The 16,331-nt window shown below is 45.7% G+C and overlaps 1 protein-coding gene and 1 pseudogene across 2 annotated transcripts in view; one reads left to right on the top strand and one right to left on the bottom strand.

Moving 5' to 3' along the window:
• The first annotated feature begins 322 nt into the window (after positions 1 to 322).
• The window catches only part of LOC147437190 (uncharacterized), a 55,918-nt gene continuing 39,909 nt past the window's right edge, over positions 323 to 16,331 (top strand). The window contains exon 1 of one of the 2 annotated variants that reach the window (XM_086486789.1): positions 323 to 483. In XM_086486789.1, coding sequence (XP_086342915.1) covers positions 385 to 483 — 99 coding nt within the window. In that variant the 5' untranslated portion in view covers positions 323 to 384. The remainder of the gene's footprint in view (positions 484 to 16,331) is intronic. The other variant, XM_086486788.1, reaches the window with a different exon arrangement.
• Positions 1,807 to 4,645, bottom strand: LOC147437191 (uncharacterized; annotated as a pseudogene).

Genomic DNA, 16,331 nt, shown 5'->3' with positions numbered 1-16,331 from the left:
ACAATTTTAACGGCCCACCTCGGCATCACGAGAGAGAGAGAGAGAGAGAGAGAGAGAGAGAGAGAGAGAGAGAGATCAAATCATATTTATTTAAAACGTTGCCTTGCCCCACCGCTTGTTCTTTTTTTATTTTCTAATGCCACCTGGCCTTATGTGGGCTCAAAGAGCTGCAAAAGGACCTTTGGCTCACCAAGTAAAGAGTTCAAAATTGGGACTGTACAACCAAGAGGCTATGTGTTCAAGGCTCACCGTTGAACACATAAGCAAGATGAAAATCTACAACGCCCTTAATCCTCTCACCGTAGATCCCACCCTGTCACTTAGTCTCAAGGGTTTACTAGCCAAAAAGGGTGTGAATTTAAAACGGGGTAAACTCTCATCAGGATGGTGCGAGCGCGGTGCCTGCAGCGATGCCAAATCCCCGCTGGTGTCCTCACTTCACCATCCCCTGCTAGCCTTAACTCCAACCGCCTTGCTGTCCATGTAAGAGAGAGAGAGAGAGAGAGAGAGAGAGAGAGAGAGAGAGGTTTCATTAGTGTCCTTGAATGTCAAATATGACCTATGGGACCAAAAGAAACATATGGGGTGTTGAGAGCTGATGAGTGGCTCTCGATGCTCAAGAACTGTGGGAATGTGCATCACAATTGAGAGTCTAAATTGTGGCTAGGAGAGAAATGTGTGTAGGGAGAGCTCATGGCTGAAAATGTGGGGAAAGCAAGCTCTGATGTGACGAAAATCTGAGTACTTAAGTAGGGTGTGATACTTAGAAGTTAGACTCACAAGCTTTTTGGGACATAAAGTGCATAGTCGATGGAACTCCTCTACAAAATGCCAAATTGGTCTAAGAGAGAAACAAAATGTATCATAGTCCAAGAGACAATCCAATTTGGACAATAGTTTGTGCCTCCAAACGTGATGTGTCCACAAGAGTGGCTGGCATTGTCATCACTCTCTGAATTGTTCCCAATGTAACCAATAGGCATGATATGAGTTATTTGTACCTAGATTGGGAACATACATGGTCGCAATGTAGCCTTTGTCATCATTGCGTCTTTAGTGGACATATGTCCCTATGTCAAAGTGCAGTAGAGGGAAAGGCGACATGGGAGCACAAAAGAGCGCATGAAGAGGAGAGGATGTCAACTTTCTCTTTAGGAATGATATGTAAATTTTGCCATTATGAGGAGTTGTAGACACTGAGAACTCTTTGGAGAGTCTCTAATATTGTTAAGGCCACTCCATAAGGAATCATGAAAGCAAAGCATGTTGAGAAATTCAATGGCCAAGGTTTTCATATTGCCAACCAAGATGAGAGAGGGTTTTCGATAAAGAAGAGTCTTTGGTGAACTGTGAGGCAAGTTAGATCCTACCCAAACTAGGGTGTCACGTGACACATCCAACCCTATGTGTCCGTGGATAAGCTACAGCATGATCAGGGTTCAGTTCAGTCAAGTCGGTCTAGAATAGGAAGTGATCTGACACTTTTGTGAGTCTGTTTGTAGACCGTGCATGTCCAGACACTTAGATTAGATCATAGTTTTTTCATGCGGCAACCATGCGTCTCACTCGAGCGGGTATGGAAGCCCGATATAAGCCCGATTCAAACCCCCCGAAGATTCCATACGTGGAATACCATACGGCACTAAAAAATTAGTGTATATATATATATCTCATAACAAATAGCAATTAAAATTAAAACACTAAACTCTAAAGAGTAGCCCAAAGCCACATAATGCATTAAAACATCATAGAAACTTGAAAATATAGAATCTAGCTAAATCAAGGAGTCAGGAGCCGAGAAACAGATCAAGATCTCTGATCAATAGATACATCAAATGATCAATGAATCATGATCATACTAGATGGCAAAATATGGAGCCTCCAAAACCAACAAGACTGTGTACTGAGTACTCCAAAATTCAAATGACAAAACATAAATAGAGCCTAGAGGGTGGAGTCCAGCCGCTCCATGCTAAATAGTGAATCCAAAACATAAGTAGACTGTAGAGCTAAGAGGAGTCAGGACCGAGGCTAGAGCAAAATGCAATGAGCTCTAACTCTCATCAAAGGCCACCTCCTCATCATCATCCTCATCATCATCATCACCCTCATCATCCTCATCCTCATCCTCATCCTCATCCCAAGCCTCATCCTCAGCAACAGAGCATGAAGTCCCAATATCAGTGGGCATGCTAATCGGAAGAGACTCCATAACATCAGCAGTGCTCTGTGCAATAGCCTCCTGAATCTCCTGCAACTCAAGCAAGCGATCCTCATCCTTCTCTTTGTTAAGCATCTCCAATGTCACCTCCATTCTCTCATAGCCGTGCTCTTTGATCTTGTATAAGAGCCTCAAGTTGGTGTGTATGTAGACAAGCTTCTCGGTATGAGCAGGAAGTAACCTATTTCTTCTCTTGGTGTGAATGAGAGAGAAGGTGCTCCAATTTCTCTCACATGGAGAGGCACATGTCCCTTGAGAAAGCACCTTAAGTGCAAGAGTCTGCAATGTGGGCGTGCAAGCCCCAAAAGTCTCCCACCATTTTACACCCTCTTGCATTCTCTTTGGATCCTTTGCAATAGGATGAGCAAATGACTTTCTTTCAGTGAGGAAAGTGTCCAACTCATCAATGAGGGTACCCTGCATGGTCAAATCACCCTTGGTATACCTATCCAAAAATGTCATCCACCCGTCATGAACCTCACTATCATTGAATTGCCCTCTTCCTCGCCATATAGGATGCAACAAGTATCCCACAGCATGCAATGGTGTGTGCATCATATTCCATCTATCAACGCATAGGTCCTTGATTTCTTGCATCCTTGCCGCATCAATATCTTGCATGTTTTGAATTTGCACAACCATGCGATCCGTAAGCTCATACACAAGCCCCATGGTGGCTCCTTCCCTATCAGCCAAACGAAGTATCTTCAAGATGGGAGCACAAATCTTCAAAATCAACTTGGCCTCTTGCCAAAAGGATGCATTAAACACAATGTCCGAGACCACTATGGCCTTTGCAGTCCTGGATGTCTTCATTTTCACAAATTTTGCATCAATCATAAGCCTACGCATACCTTGCATACATCTCTCATCCACAAGACTAGCCAACATGATGAAGTAGTAGGCAAATCGAGTGGCCGATGGCTTCAACAATTCCTTCTTGCTAAGCATTCGAAACAATGCCAAGACAGTGAACTTCCTTGTGACAAATGTGACAACCTTTTGTTGCATCTTCAAGAATTTTTGCAATCCAAGGGAGCTTCCCAATATCCTCAAACAAGAGGTCCAAGCAATGGCATGCACACCTCGTGAAAAAAATGTGTTTCCATTTCTCTTCCACCATTTGCCCGGCCCCAACACAATTAGTTGCATTGTCCATGCATACCTGCACAACATTGGAGGGCCCTACCCCAATAATCACATCCTTAAGCTGCTTGAAAATAAATTCTGATGTCTTTGTCTCCCCAGATGTGTCCACAGATTTCAAAAACACAGAACCATGTATAAAGCATGCAAGAAAGTTAATGATAGACCTGCGTCTAGTGTCAGACCATCCATCACATACAATTGTGCATCCATGTTTTTTCCATTTCTCGCGCACACCCATGATCTCATGACCAATGCATTTGACCTCATCATTTAACTCTGTGGTGCGCAAAGCATTGTATGTGGGAGGCACATACGATGGACCAACTTGTCCAATTGCCTTGACCATTTCCAAAAAGAAAGGACTCCGCACTTTCCATTCAGGAATGTCCTCTGCATAAAAAAACCTGCGCAAGGCTTGATCTGCTTGCTTGCGTGCTTGCAAGCTAAATGCACTTGCCAAGGGCCCTTGTGCAACCTTCCTCTTCTTGCTCGAGGACCCCACATTTGATTTGGAAGCCGAAGTCCCATTGGCACTTACATGAGCACTCCCTGATGCATGTATACTCATTGAGCCTGAGGCAGAGGCATTAGCTCCCAAATCATCCACCAAGGCATCTACAAATGCATTTGGGTCCTTCCCATCATTCTGTACATCTACATGCAATCTTGTGACCACCTCTTTGACGTCCTCTGGCACCAGTCCACATGGGCCTACACCATAGCCAGAGAGGGACAATAAATGTGCACGAATACGGGAGGGACCGCCGTCCCAAGTATGCCCACAATACTTGCATTTACATGTAAATTGCCCTTTCTTTTGAGGCTTCAATTGTTCTACATACTGCCATTCGGGACGCTTCACTCGGCCCATATGGATTCTGCAAACTTGCAAGGTGCACACTGCAAAGTTGCAAACCTTGACAAAGTGGAGGCCTCACGAGTAACGGACGGCGTAGGTGAAGAATCAGCCGCGCGCAGGAGAGTGTGTGGGCACTGGGTAGGGCTCCCGGCTCGCGATCTCGAGTCCTCTCGGCTCTCAAGCTTTGATGGGGGCTCTCTCTGCACAAACGGGATGGCTGCAGGTTTTTCACAATTCGCGCAGAGGCGTTTTGGGCCACATTTGACAAATCGGGGGTTTTTTTGCCAGCGCGTCAAAAATCCCCTGCTCGCGTCCGAGAAACTGAACCATGCGGCAACCATGCGCGCACGCGTGAGGAAGCCCGATTTGGCAATCGGACGCGCCTGGAAAAAACTATGGATTAGATGCATATCCTATGGTTGCACATAGCATGACCATCAGATTCCAGTCAGATTCCATCAATAGCATTTTTACAGTGCATAGACCTATTTTCCCTATTTTTGACATTTTTCACTTATTATTTTGAAGTGACTTTTGTTGGAAAGTAGGTAGGGCAAATTTACTAAGTTTGTATAAGTAGAAACCTAGCGTTAGCACTTTCTGGCAGAAGAGGCAGCAGGAGCACCTTGCTCAACAGGCAACTTCTCAGCAAGACCAACCCCTGGCGTTTTCTCTCAACAGAAGGCGTAGCGTTTTTGCACCAGATCAGCCAGCATTTTTACACTTGCAGATTCCCGGCGACAGTAGACAGCAGATCAGCCCTAGCGTTAGCAGATTTCTCCGCAAGGTCAGTTTTCACAACCCTAGCGTTTCTGGTTTGCAGATCAACCTCAGCGTTTTTGCAGATCATCGCGACAGAATCAGCCATAGGACCAATGTTTTCAGTTTTCAGCCTTTAGCACTCACAGAACAAGTTCCGAACCTCGCAGATCTCACCTCCCCGCAGTAGTTCCTCGCCGCACGTTGGGATTCATCGAAGTTTACAGTTTCAGCCCGGAAAACGCAGATTTCAGCATCTGCATTTTCAGCGCTTCGTCGTCGCATCGTTGTCATCGACATCGTCCCTGATATAGAGTCAGAATTCAGCAGATAGAGATTTGCAGATTTCAGCCCTTAGCGTTTTCAGATTTCAGCCCGTCTCGTCGTTGTCCTCATCGTCGGCAAGTCAAAGCATTGTAGAGATTTGTGCAATCATAAGTAGACCGCTCTCGCCATAGAGAGTGGGGCCTTCGGAGGAGGATTTTACGTCTTTGGTGTCGTATTCTCTTCTCTATCTCTCAGTCTCATACACTTTCACGCACAGTGTCCATTCACTTTGTTTGTGTCCATTGCACTCTCTCACTAAAGAAATGGAAGGCTCTCCCTTTCGTAAGAACAAAGGAACCTTGAGCACAGTTCGGAGCACTCATCTTGAGCAAGGTTCAACATTCATTTCGCTGCACCTTACATTGGTATCAGAGCTTTGGCAGTGTTCTGTATCACTCAAGGAAAGAACCACAAGAACCACATGATTTTTTTTTTGCTTGTTGAGGTCGCACGAACCCAAGTTCACTTGGGCGTGTCGATTCCTAATCGTGTTTTTGAAGAGTGACAGGAAACCCAAGAAAGAAGGGCTTGTCCAGCCTCCCCTTGTGCCTCTTTTCACTCATTGAGAGCGGATTGTGCACTTAGCGGCCGGCCAATCGACGCGAGGTGGGAAAAAGCAACCTTGGTGTGAGCGCAAGGCCGCCAAGGGATGCGTACGCTGAAAAGAGCAGAACTCGGGTGAAGAGAAGATCCGTCTCTAACACAGATTGCAAGCGAAAGAAGAACCTCAAGACACGCAAGAACCTCAAGAACTCAAGAACCCCAAGAACCAAGACCCCCAAGAACCCAAGTTCCTCGCGAACTTAAGAACCCAAGACCACAAGAACCCATAAGAACCCACGACTTCAGTGGATGGTCATCACTCGTAGCGGAATGGATACTTCGCTTGGAGGTGATGAGCATGAGAGAGGCGAAGAAGAATTTTCCCTACCAGGAGGTTTTTCCGACCCTCCCCCTTCCCCATCTACGCCAAGGATTGCACTAACTCCTATGGAGGAGTTGAAGCAGTTGTTTATGGAAAGAAAGTTAAAACGCGAAGAAAGAAAAGCAGAAAGAGAAGCAGAAAGAAAGGCCTACGAAGAAAGCATGGTAGCCATAGATCGTAACTACGAAGAAAGCGTGGCAGCCATAGAGCGTAAGTACGACTTGGAAGCCAAAGAAAGTCAAGCCAGATTGGATCGCGAGAACCACGAAAGACAAGCAACATTTGATCGCGAGACCAAAGCAAGACAAGAACAGAGCGACCAACACATGAAAGAGTTCTTGCGACTCTTTTCTATTGTGCAGGCACAGTTTGCACAGATTCGGGAAAAGGAGACTCTCTCAGTTTCTTCTTCTCCAAAGCATGACACACATGATTTGCATGATGATGATTTGAATGACAATGATAAGCATGATGATTTGGATGACAAGGACAAGCATGATGATTTGCATGATGATCAAGATGTGATTTCTCACAAGTATGATGATTTGCATAATCAAGATGTGATTTCTCACAAGCATGATGAGTTGCATGAAGATGATGTGATTGTTCACAAGGATGATGTGTTAGTTGATACTTTCTCTAGTGAAGCTAACATCATTGCAGATTCGATTAATCACGAAGAACCGATCTTGGCTCTCGAGCCTAGATCCAAAGAACCCTCACAAGAAGTACTATGTGTCCATATGATTAGTCAGCACGCATTTTACGAGTGTTTCATTCGTTACCGCTTCTTGTATTTTAGTCAGCGTCTTTATGTGGTCCCTTTTCCTAGGCATGACATATTGTACGTTGAGCACGTTTCACTCATGAATGAGCACGGATGTATGCGGATTTTTCATGAAAAGCTGAAAAGTATGCACTCAAGGAAGTCACATTCCATGTCTCTTCCTTGGCACGACACAGTTGTAGAAAGAGCACATGAAAGTATGAGCACCAAGCATGGCCATTCCCATTGTGTTTTGCCACAGTTGATTGATTTAGATCAGCACGATAAGATTCAATCTCATTGTTTGCATGTGTGTGGTGAACGGGTTAGCACTCCGTCTATTTGTTCATCTACATTGCATGCACAGTCTTTGAGGAAGAAGAGATTTTTTCCAGTCACTTTACATGGAATAGGTATGTTCATGGTTTTGTGTTGGAAATGGTTTTAGGAATTTTCAGCCATGGAGATTCTTGAAGAAGAAAGAAGCATGACTCTAGACGAAGTTGAAGCATCGGTATCGCCTGACCCACGCATTAGAGTAGGCCGGCGAAGAATCCTTCCTAGGATTCCGGATGTTATTGGCGATCTTCCTCGACGTGATACAGTTCGGTACCAGTACCTCACTTTGAAAAGGAGGGGATGTCACGTGATACATCAAACCCTATGTGTCCATGGACAAGCTACAGCATGATCAGGGTTCAGTTCAGTCAAGTCAGTCTAGAATAGGAAGTGATCTGGCACTTTGGTGAGTCTGTTCGCAGACCGTGCATGTCCAGACACTTAGATTAGATGCATATCCTCTTGTTGCACACAGCATGACCATCAGATTCCAGTGAGATTCCATCAGTAGCATTTTTACAATGCATAGACCTATTTTCCCTATTTTTGACATTTTTCACTTATTATTTTTAAGTGACTTGTGTTGGAAATTAGGTAGGACAAATTTACTAAGTTTGTATAAGTAGAAACCTAGCGCTAGCAGTTTCTGGCAGAAGAGGCAGCAAGAGCACCTTGCTCAGCAGGCAACTTCTCAGCAAGACCAACCCCCGCGACAACTCTGCCGTTTTCTCTCAACAGAAGGCCTAGCGTTTTTGCACAAGATCAGCCAGCGTTTTTGCACTTGCAGATTCCCAACGACAGTAGACAGCAGATCAGCCCTAGCGTTAGCAGATTTTCCCGCAAGGTCAGTTTTCAGCCCTAGCGTTTTTGGTTTGCAGATCAACTTCAGCGTTTTTGCAGATCATCGCGACAGAATCAGCCATAGGAGACCAACGTTTTCAGTTTTCAGCCTTTAGCACTCGCAGAATAAGTTTCTAACCTCGCAGATCTCACCTTCCTACAGCGCCGCACGTTGGGATCCATCGAAGTTTACAGTTTCAGCCCGGAAAACGCAGATTTCAGCATCTGCGTTTTCAGCGCGTCGTTGTTGCATCGTTGTCATCGACATCGTCCCCGACATAGAGTCAGAATTCAGCAGATAGAGATTTGCAGATTTCAGCCTTTAGCGTTTTCAAATTTCAGCCCGTCTCGTCGTCGTCCTCATCATCGGCAAGTCCAAGCATTGTAGAGATTTGTGCAATCATAAGTAGACCGCTCTCGCCATAGAGAGTAGGGCCTTCGGAGGAGGGTTTTACACCGTCTCTGGTGTCGTATTCTCTTCTCTATCTCTCAGTCTCATACACTTTCACGCACAGTGTCCATTCACTTTGTTTGTGTCCATTGCACTCTCTCACTAAAGAAACGGAAGGCTCTCCCTTCCATAAGAACAAAGGAACCTTGAGCACAGCTCGGAGCACTCATCTTGAGCAAGGTTCAACATTCATTCCGCTGCACCTTACATAGGGCATGTTCATTCTCAATGCCCTTCTAATTGGTTGCAAAGGATGAGCAGGCTTTAGAGATAATTATCACATGATTGCACACAAATTATGTTTGCTTAGTTGATGAATGCACTAGTGCACATGAAGCTTGGGATGTAGAACTTTGGGGCTAAAACTAAATGAAGCAGAGTAAAACTAAAGAAATATCTATACAAATTAACCATGGAGAGTGATGTGGACATTGCTAGCCTTGTCAACAGGCTCAAGAGCATTTACACAACTTGTAAGAGAGGGGAGAGAGACGGTGTTAGTGTGGGTGTGTAGGCGGACTGCATCTTACTTAGGGATTCAACACAAAGATGTGATGAGGTGGATCCATTACATGCTATATAGGACAATGTAGGGGGTGTATAGTCCCATGCGTCAAAGTCGACGATGCGGAAGCGGAGAGAGAGAGAGAGAGAGAGAGAGAGAGAGAGAGAGAGAGAGAGAGAGAGAGAGAGAGAGTCTTCTGAACCAATCAACCTTGGCAATGAATAACTGAATTGTGTATACAATGGAGGCAAGGGGTTGCTTATATAGCAATCCTAGTAAATTGCCCTACCCAAGACTTTGACAAATAAGTAAAATAAATACCTAAAAGCCAAACTAAATAATGGGATCACATTGGGCAATTCACTTGAGATGCCTAACCTTTAACACCCTCTCTGCAGCTCGTAGTGGATATCAATAGTGAGACCAAGTCGATGAAGAAGCTACCATGGACACCCCAGCACCGGCCGGGATACGAGGTGTTGCTCTCCTCAACTTTGTACCTGAAAGTAATGCCATCTTGAGCATCGGTTGCCTTTGTAGAAACTTTGAACCGTAGACCACACTACGTGAACACATCACATCCAAAATATAAAACTCCAAGATAATGAACTGTTGGAACACATCCTGTCCATAATCTGACCAACAACAATGAATTGGCACGCCCATCCATAGTGTTCTAGACGTTTGATTGGTTCCCTGCTAGATGCATGTGCATTGAACTCCGACCTACGGGTCCAAACACCAATAACATGAACTCCAACACAAGGGTTCAAATTAATTATCGGGAGCATTGCTTGCCCCTCTCTGCCACTCACAAGCCTCTCTCTGGCTGAAGCTAGTGGTGACACCTATCATTTGACTAGAAATCTGACATCGTGGCCATTGTGGCCACTGCCACGAGTGCCATGTCGATCTCCTTTGCCAAATCCTTATTACCGTAATCTCTGTCCAGCTTGCCTTTGTCCTCGTCTTCTTGTTAGTTCTTGCTTTTGCCTTTGGCTTCAAACTCTCGAGCCAAACAAAGCATCAAATCACAATTATGACTGTGGTTCATACCTCCCGGTTACCGAGGCAACTAACTGAGTACTGGTATTGCCATCCTTGTCCAATTGACCTTTGCCGATGTCCTCTAGCGAACTCCTCCATTTGCTTTTGACTTCACAAACTCAAGCCAAACATTTTGTCGAGTTTCTTGAGAACTGTGCCGTTGCACATCCGCTAAATGGATTGTTGACGATCTGTTATCCATAGCTTTTGGTTGTCTTTGGTCAATGTCGTCGCGGGTGCTCAAGCAAGGGGAGGCCATTTGAAGTTGTAGAATCTGGAAAATGTATATCCTTCTCGCACTCCAAGAGGGGGCCGTACAAAACTCCACCAAGCCGTTTCGCCAAATTTGCCCTCTCTGGAGCTCCAAGATCCTCGCCTCCAAGGACCGCAAGATGGGCACCAAGCCACTCCCAAAACTGCTCCCAATTTCTCTCCAAAGGAGAACAAAAAACGTTGCATTTTGAAATGCAAGCCGTTGATCTCCTATTGAGCTGGCAGGTACAAAACGCAAGAGACTTCCCTTCTGCCTTCCGCGCTTCAAAACGCACGCAGGGAACTGTCGCCATGGGGAGAGGGCCAGTCAGGGCAGTAGCGTTTCAAAACACTGGAATTGGGGAGGAGGTCGCCTGTCAGAGGGGGCGTTTCAAAACGCGAACGGCAGCAGAGGGAGGGCAAATCCGGCACGCAGGGGAGGGGCCTCCTGAGAGCAGCGTTTTAAAACGCCTGGAGACAACAACAGTGGGATACTTCTCCGGGTTCTTCTCTTCTTTGGGCTTCTCACAAAGGCCTTCAAGGAGCACACATCTCTGATACCATGTCAAAGTCGACGATGCGGAAGCGTAGAGACCAAGGGGAGTGAGCACGAGAGAGAGAGAGAGAGAGAGAGAGAGAGAGAGAGAGAGAGAGAGAGAGAGAGAGAGAGAGAGAGAGAGAGAGAGAGAGAGAGAGAGAGAGAGAGTCAGTCTCCTAAACCAATAAACCTTGGCAATGAATAACTGAATTGTGTATACAATGGAGCCAAGGGGTTGCTTATATAGCAATTTTAGTAAATTGCCCTATCCAAGACTTTGACAAATAAGTAAATAAATACCTAAAAGCCAAACTAAATAATGGGATCACATTGGGCAGTTCACTTGAGATGCCTAAACTTTAACACCATGGAGCTTAGAAGGATGCTTTATAATGGCATGATACTTGGGTGTGGATAGAGCATTTGACAGATTCATGCAGACACCACACAACCAATTGGACTTCATTTGATTGTATCATGGTTATTGTATATCCTATGGTTGTATGTGTATATTTTCCATTGATACCATTGTATATGTTTGAGAGTTTTTCCCATATTTTTGTATTGTGACCTATGGTTGATTCTATGTAATACGAAAGAGTACAAGCCGTATTTTTTCGTAGAGAGTATTTTTTCGTAGAGAGAGAGAGAGAGAGAGAGAGAGAGAGAGAGAGAGAGAGAGAGAGAGAGAGAGAGAGAGAGAGATGTTGCTTGCCTTGCGGCCAATCTCTATCAGAACAAATGCCTCCACAATTTACTAAGGCTTGCCTGCAACGGCGAGCAAACCTCCTCTTGAGACCGGGCAACGAATGGATCTCAGATCTATCGTGATAGATCTGAAGCTTCTAGCATGTACCGCCCATTGAACGGGCACAGGCAGCCAAGCAGGCGTACAACCATGCGTGTAGGAGCTCAAGATGGAGGGGAAGGGAAGCGCTAGAGAGAGATGGAGAGATTGCAAGCCAAAAATGCTAGAGAGAAAGAGATCGTAGGTGATGGAAAAACGCTAGATAGAGAGGTTGCACACCACACAAACGCTAGAGAGAGCATGTGTCGAAATGTTGGAACTCTGCAATGGTCACAACATGCCAGTAATACAAGGGGGGGAGGCTGCCTATATAAGGCAATTGGGAAATTGCCCTACTTGCCTGGCAAAAAATCCCACGACCCCAAAAAGCTTGAAAAATGCTAATAAACATGTCAACTCACTGAAAGTGACCTAGTACACTTATTTAGTAGCCTAATTACGGAGAACTGTAGACTTTGACCTCGAGAAACCCTAGGAATGGGGTCGTGCCTCATGACAGCCTATCGAGGGAGCGACACTGTGGAGTGCACACTGCATCGCTGAGAAAGGTACGTCTACCTCAATATGCCCGGGCATAGCCACAAAACAACCCTCACTCCCTAATCTACGGGAGATACTGGATCCACCATTTGATAGGAATCTGAACTCTAATACCCAATGTACTCTAGTCGAATAGAGCCATCCTTGGTCTTCTCACGAACAAAATGGTACTGTTTCTTTATATGCTTGGTCCGGGCAACACCGGATTCCTCGCGATGTCTATACGACTCTTGTTGTGAGAGTACATGATGGTCGCCTGCTGGGGAAATGCCATATCCGAAAGTAGCCTCCATAACCACACCGACTCACATGTAGCATTGCAAACAACCCTGTACTCTGCCTTTGTGGAAGATATGGTAACTGTAGGCTGTTTCTTTCTTGCTGCTCCATGAAACTGCTCCTGAGCCAAAAGAAAGGTGTAACTTGTAGTTGACCATCGTCCATCTTGATCTCCATCCCAATTTGAATCACTGCATCCTTGTAGAATGACCTTGGAGTTTGTACCTCCAGCCGCATAGTGAATGCGTTATGTCTTGGTCGCCTTTAAATACCGTAGAGTCCAAATGTAAGGTACACAAGGAGGCAGCACCTCAGCAGGAGCCCTAGAGTTTTCTCAAGAAGAAGAAGACCCAGATCAGCCTGGAGTTTTCAGATTTCAGCAGATAGCCCAACGTTTTCAGTTTTCAGCCTTGACGCCGTCGTCGTCGACACCATTGTCGTCGTCGCCATCGTCATCGTCGTCGAAGTCCCTATCTTAACGATGACACCATCGCCATCGTCATCGCGGATCCCTATCTTGACAACGACACCTTCATCATCATCGTCGCAACCCTGAACTTGACGACGATACCATCGTCACAGTCACCATCGTCGTCGTCGTTGACATCATCGTCGTCGACATAGACCAGCAATACCTGTCGTCTCGACATCAGTGGCTTTGACATAGACCCCGTCGTCGACATCACCGTCTCCGACACAGTACCGTTGTCGACTTCGTCATGTCGACAAAGACCCTTAGTACCTCGTCGCCGACTTCATCGTCTTCGACATAGACCTCGTCGTCGACCTCCCCGTCTTCGACATAGAATCCGCAGTACCTGTCGTCGACATCATCGTTTTTGACATAGTCCCCTTCAGTACCTCAGTACCTGTCACAAGACGGGCACCACGTGCCAATAGAAAATAACAGACTGAACAGACTTTTAGCACTTCAATAACGAGAACTGAAAGAGAGACGACACGCGACACGGAGTGGCGGAATTCCACCCCAGAGAGTATTGGCCCCAAACCTTGGCGCCCTTTTGGTATTTCTTTATATTGCATCAACACAGTACAAGCCGATACTCCAGACTCTGCACCTTCTCTAGGAAGCTTACCAGAGAATGAGCCCTAACCTCATATTTAAAGGCACTAGGCTCCAAAAGTAGTTTACAGTGAAAAGCCTTCAAACTCAAAAGCATCTGGTGCAAAAGCAATGCCAAAAAGTTGCCAGCGTAAATCACGTAATTTCCGTACAACAGTCATCGCAAAATGCGGAAATCCGTACAGCCTGCCACGTCATCATGTTAGCGCAATTATTGGAATTTCCGTACAGCTGCCACGTCATCAGTTGCTACGTCAGTCTTCTTTGTGTATGTGGATCCCGCTTTATTTTAATCCTTTATGTCACTTGGGGCCCCATCGGACGGGGTCCCCATAAGTCGGTAGGACTTGTTCTTCTGTTACTTGTTCTTCTTAGGGTTTAGGCCCCTTGACCGGCATCTGTCAGTGGGCTCCATTCTTCAGGCTTTGACATGTCAGCAGTTTGTGACATCTCCCCTTCTTGAAAGAGGGTAATCGTCCGCGATTACAGCATATCTGCAAAACAACTCAAGTTAGCTCAAAAATTTCTGAGGGACATTCCGAGGGACAATCAATTTGCTCTTTCTGTTAAGGGGTTAGCTTCTCCTTTCGGCTCTTTTGATCAAGGAGTTAGCTTCTCCTTTTGGCTCTTTTGATCAAGGAGTTAGCTTCTCTTTTTGTCCAGATCGGAACTCTTGATATTCCAGCGTAGTAAAATTAGCCATCACACCCAGACCATACTGATCTTCCACGGGTGTCTTGATGCACTAAAATTACATACCAAGGCAATCTCATCCAATTAGGAATATTCAGTGGTTGACACATCACAATGCAACACAAATGCTCACATATGCATGTTACAAGACATAGAAACATAAAGCCGCTGATGAACACTCCCCCCGCAAATAACCATCCAGGCCCGGGCCATGAGCTATTCAACACATCACTCCTCCCATAAATAACCTAAAAAGGTCCGGGCCATGAGATATAGAGGCCTTTTACAACCAAACGCCCCCTAGACCGCAGCCTGCGTCGTTTGGAGGTGCTGAGAGTAACCACTGCTCAGACTTCTTAATACCCCCCCTCGTAACTAACCATGCAGGTCCGGGCCATGAGTAACAACAACAATACTCCCCCCGTAAATAACCACAAGGGTCCGGGCCATGAGTAAAAACAACACTTTTCAATCATTCAATACCCCTTCCGCAAATAACCACAAGGGTCCGGGCCATGAGTATGAACAAGCATTCTCAAACATCTTTTCTCACCCTCCACCCGGGAGTATAATCACCAATTGTTGAAACCAGTATTAAAACCGGAGTCAAACATTTCAAATCGGCACCAAGACAGGTTCAAAACAGATACCATCTGTAAGGTGCAACGGAAGTGAATGTTGAACTTTGCTCAAGATGAGTGCTCCGAACTATGCTCAAGGGTTCCTTTTACTTACGGAAGGGAGAGCCTTCCGTTCCTTTAATGAGAGAGTGCAATTGACACAAACAAAGTGGATGAACACTGTGAATGAAGGTGCATGAGACTGAGAGATAGAGAAGAGAATACGACACTAGAGACGTTGTAAAACCCTCCTCCGAAGGCCCCACTGTCACGTGACACATCCAACCCTATGTGTCCATGGACAAGCTACAGCATGATCAGGGTTCAGTCAGTCCAATCAGTCTAGATTAGAAGTGATCTGGCACTTTTTGTGAGTCTATTCGTAGACTGTGCATGCCCAGTCACTTAGTATAGATGCATATCCTCTGGTTCCCACACAACATGATCATCAGTATTTCCATCAGAATCCATTAGAATCAGTTAGGGGATTTTTCCAGTGATTTTAGCCTATTTTCCCTATTTTTGACATTTGTCACTTATTAATTTAAGTGACTTTCCAACAAAAGTAGGTAGGGCAATTTTGCTAAGAAAATATATAAGCAAACCCAAGTTAGCACTCAATGGCAGAAGAGCCAACAGGAGCACCGCTCAACAGACACCTTCTCAGCAGGACCCCAAAGGCTTCTAGCTTTTTTGCTCCACAGCAGATTGGCTAGCGTTTTTGGACAAGACACAACAGATCAGCCAACGTTTTGCCCTTGCAGATCCCTGGCGACAAGACCACAGCAGATCAGCCTAGCGTTTTTGCATCTACAGAACCTCGGCGACAAAAACACCATTTTCAGCCCTAGCGTTTTTGCATCTGCCAGCAACTTCAGCGTTTTGCAGATCTATTGCGACAGAATCAGCCCTAGGACCAGTGTTTTCAGTCTTCAGCAGTTAGACTTCGCAGATCAAGTCCCGAACCTTGCAAATCTCACCTTTCCGTAGCAGTTCCTTGCCGCACGGTCAGTTTCCGCAAGGTTTACAGTTTCAGCCCGGAAAACACAGATTTCAGCATCTGCGTTTTTAGCGCTTCGTCATTGTCATCGCAGTCTTGGACTTGACGACGACACCATCATCGTCGTCATAGTCACCATTGTCGTCGTCGTCGTCGTCGTCGTCATAGACCAGCAGAACTAGTCGTCGACATCATCGTCTTCGACATAGACCCCGTCGTCGACATCACCGTCTTCGACACAGAACCGTCGTCGACATCACCGTCTTCGACACAGCTTTATCGTCGACTTCATCGTCATCGACAAAGACCCTTAGTACCTCGTCGTCGAC

This window comes from Adiantum capillus-veneris, chromosome 17, assembly GCF_014529385.1.
Source record: "Adiantum capillus-veneris isolate H3 chromosome 17, ASM1452938v2, whole genome shotgun sequence".
Taxonomy (NCBI): domain Eukaryota; kingdom Viridiplantae; phylum Streptophyta; class Polypodiopsida; order Polypodiales; family Pteridaceae; genus Adiantum; species Adiantum capillus-veneris.
This window is presented reverse-complemented; position numbering and strand designations above follow the sequence as displayed.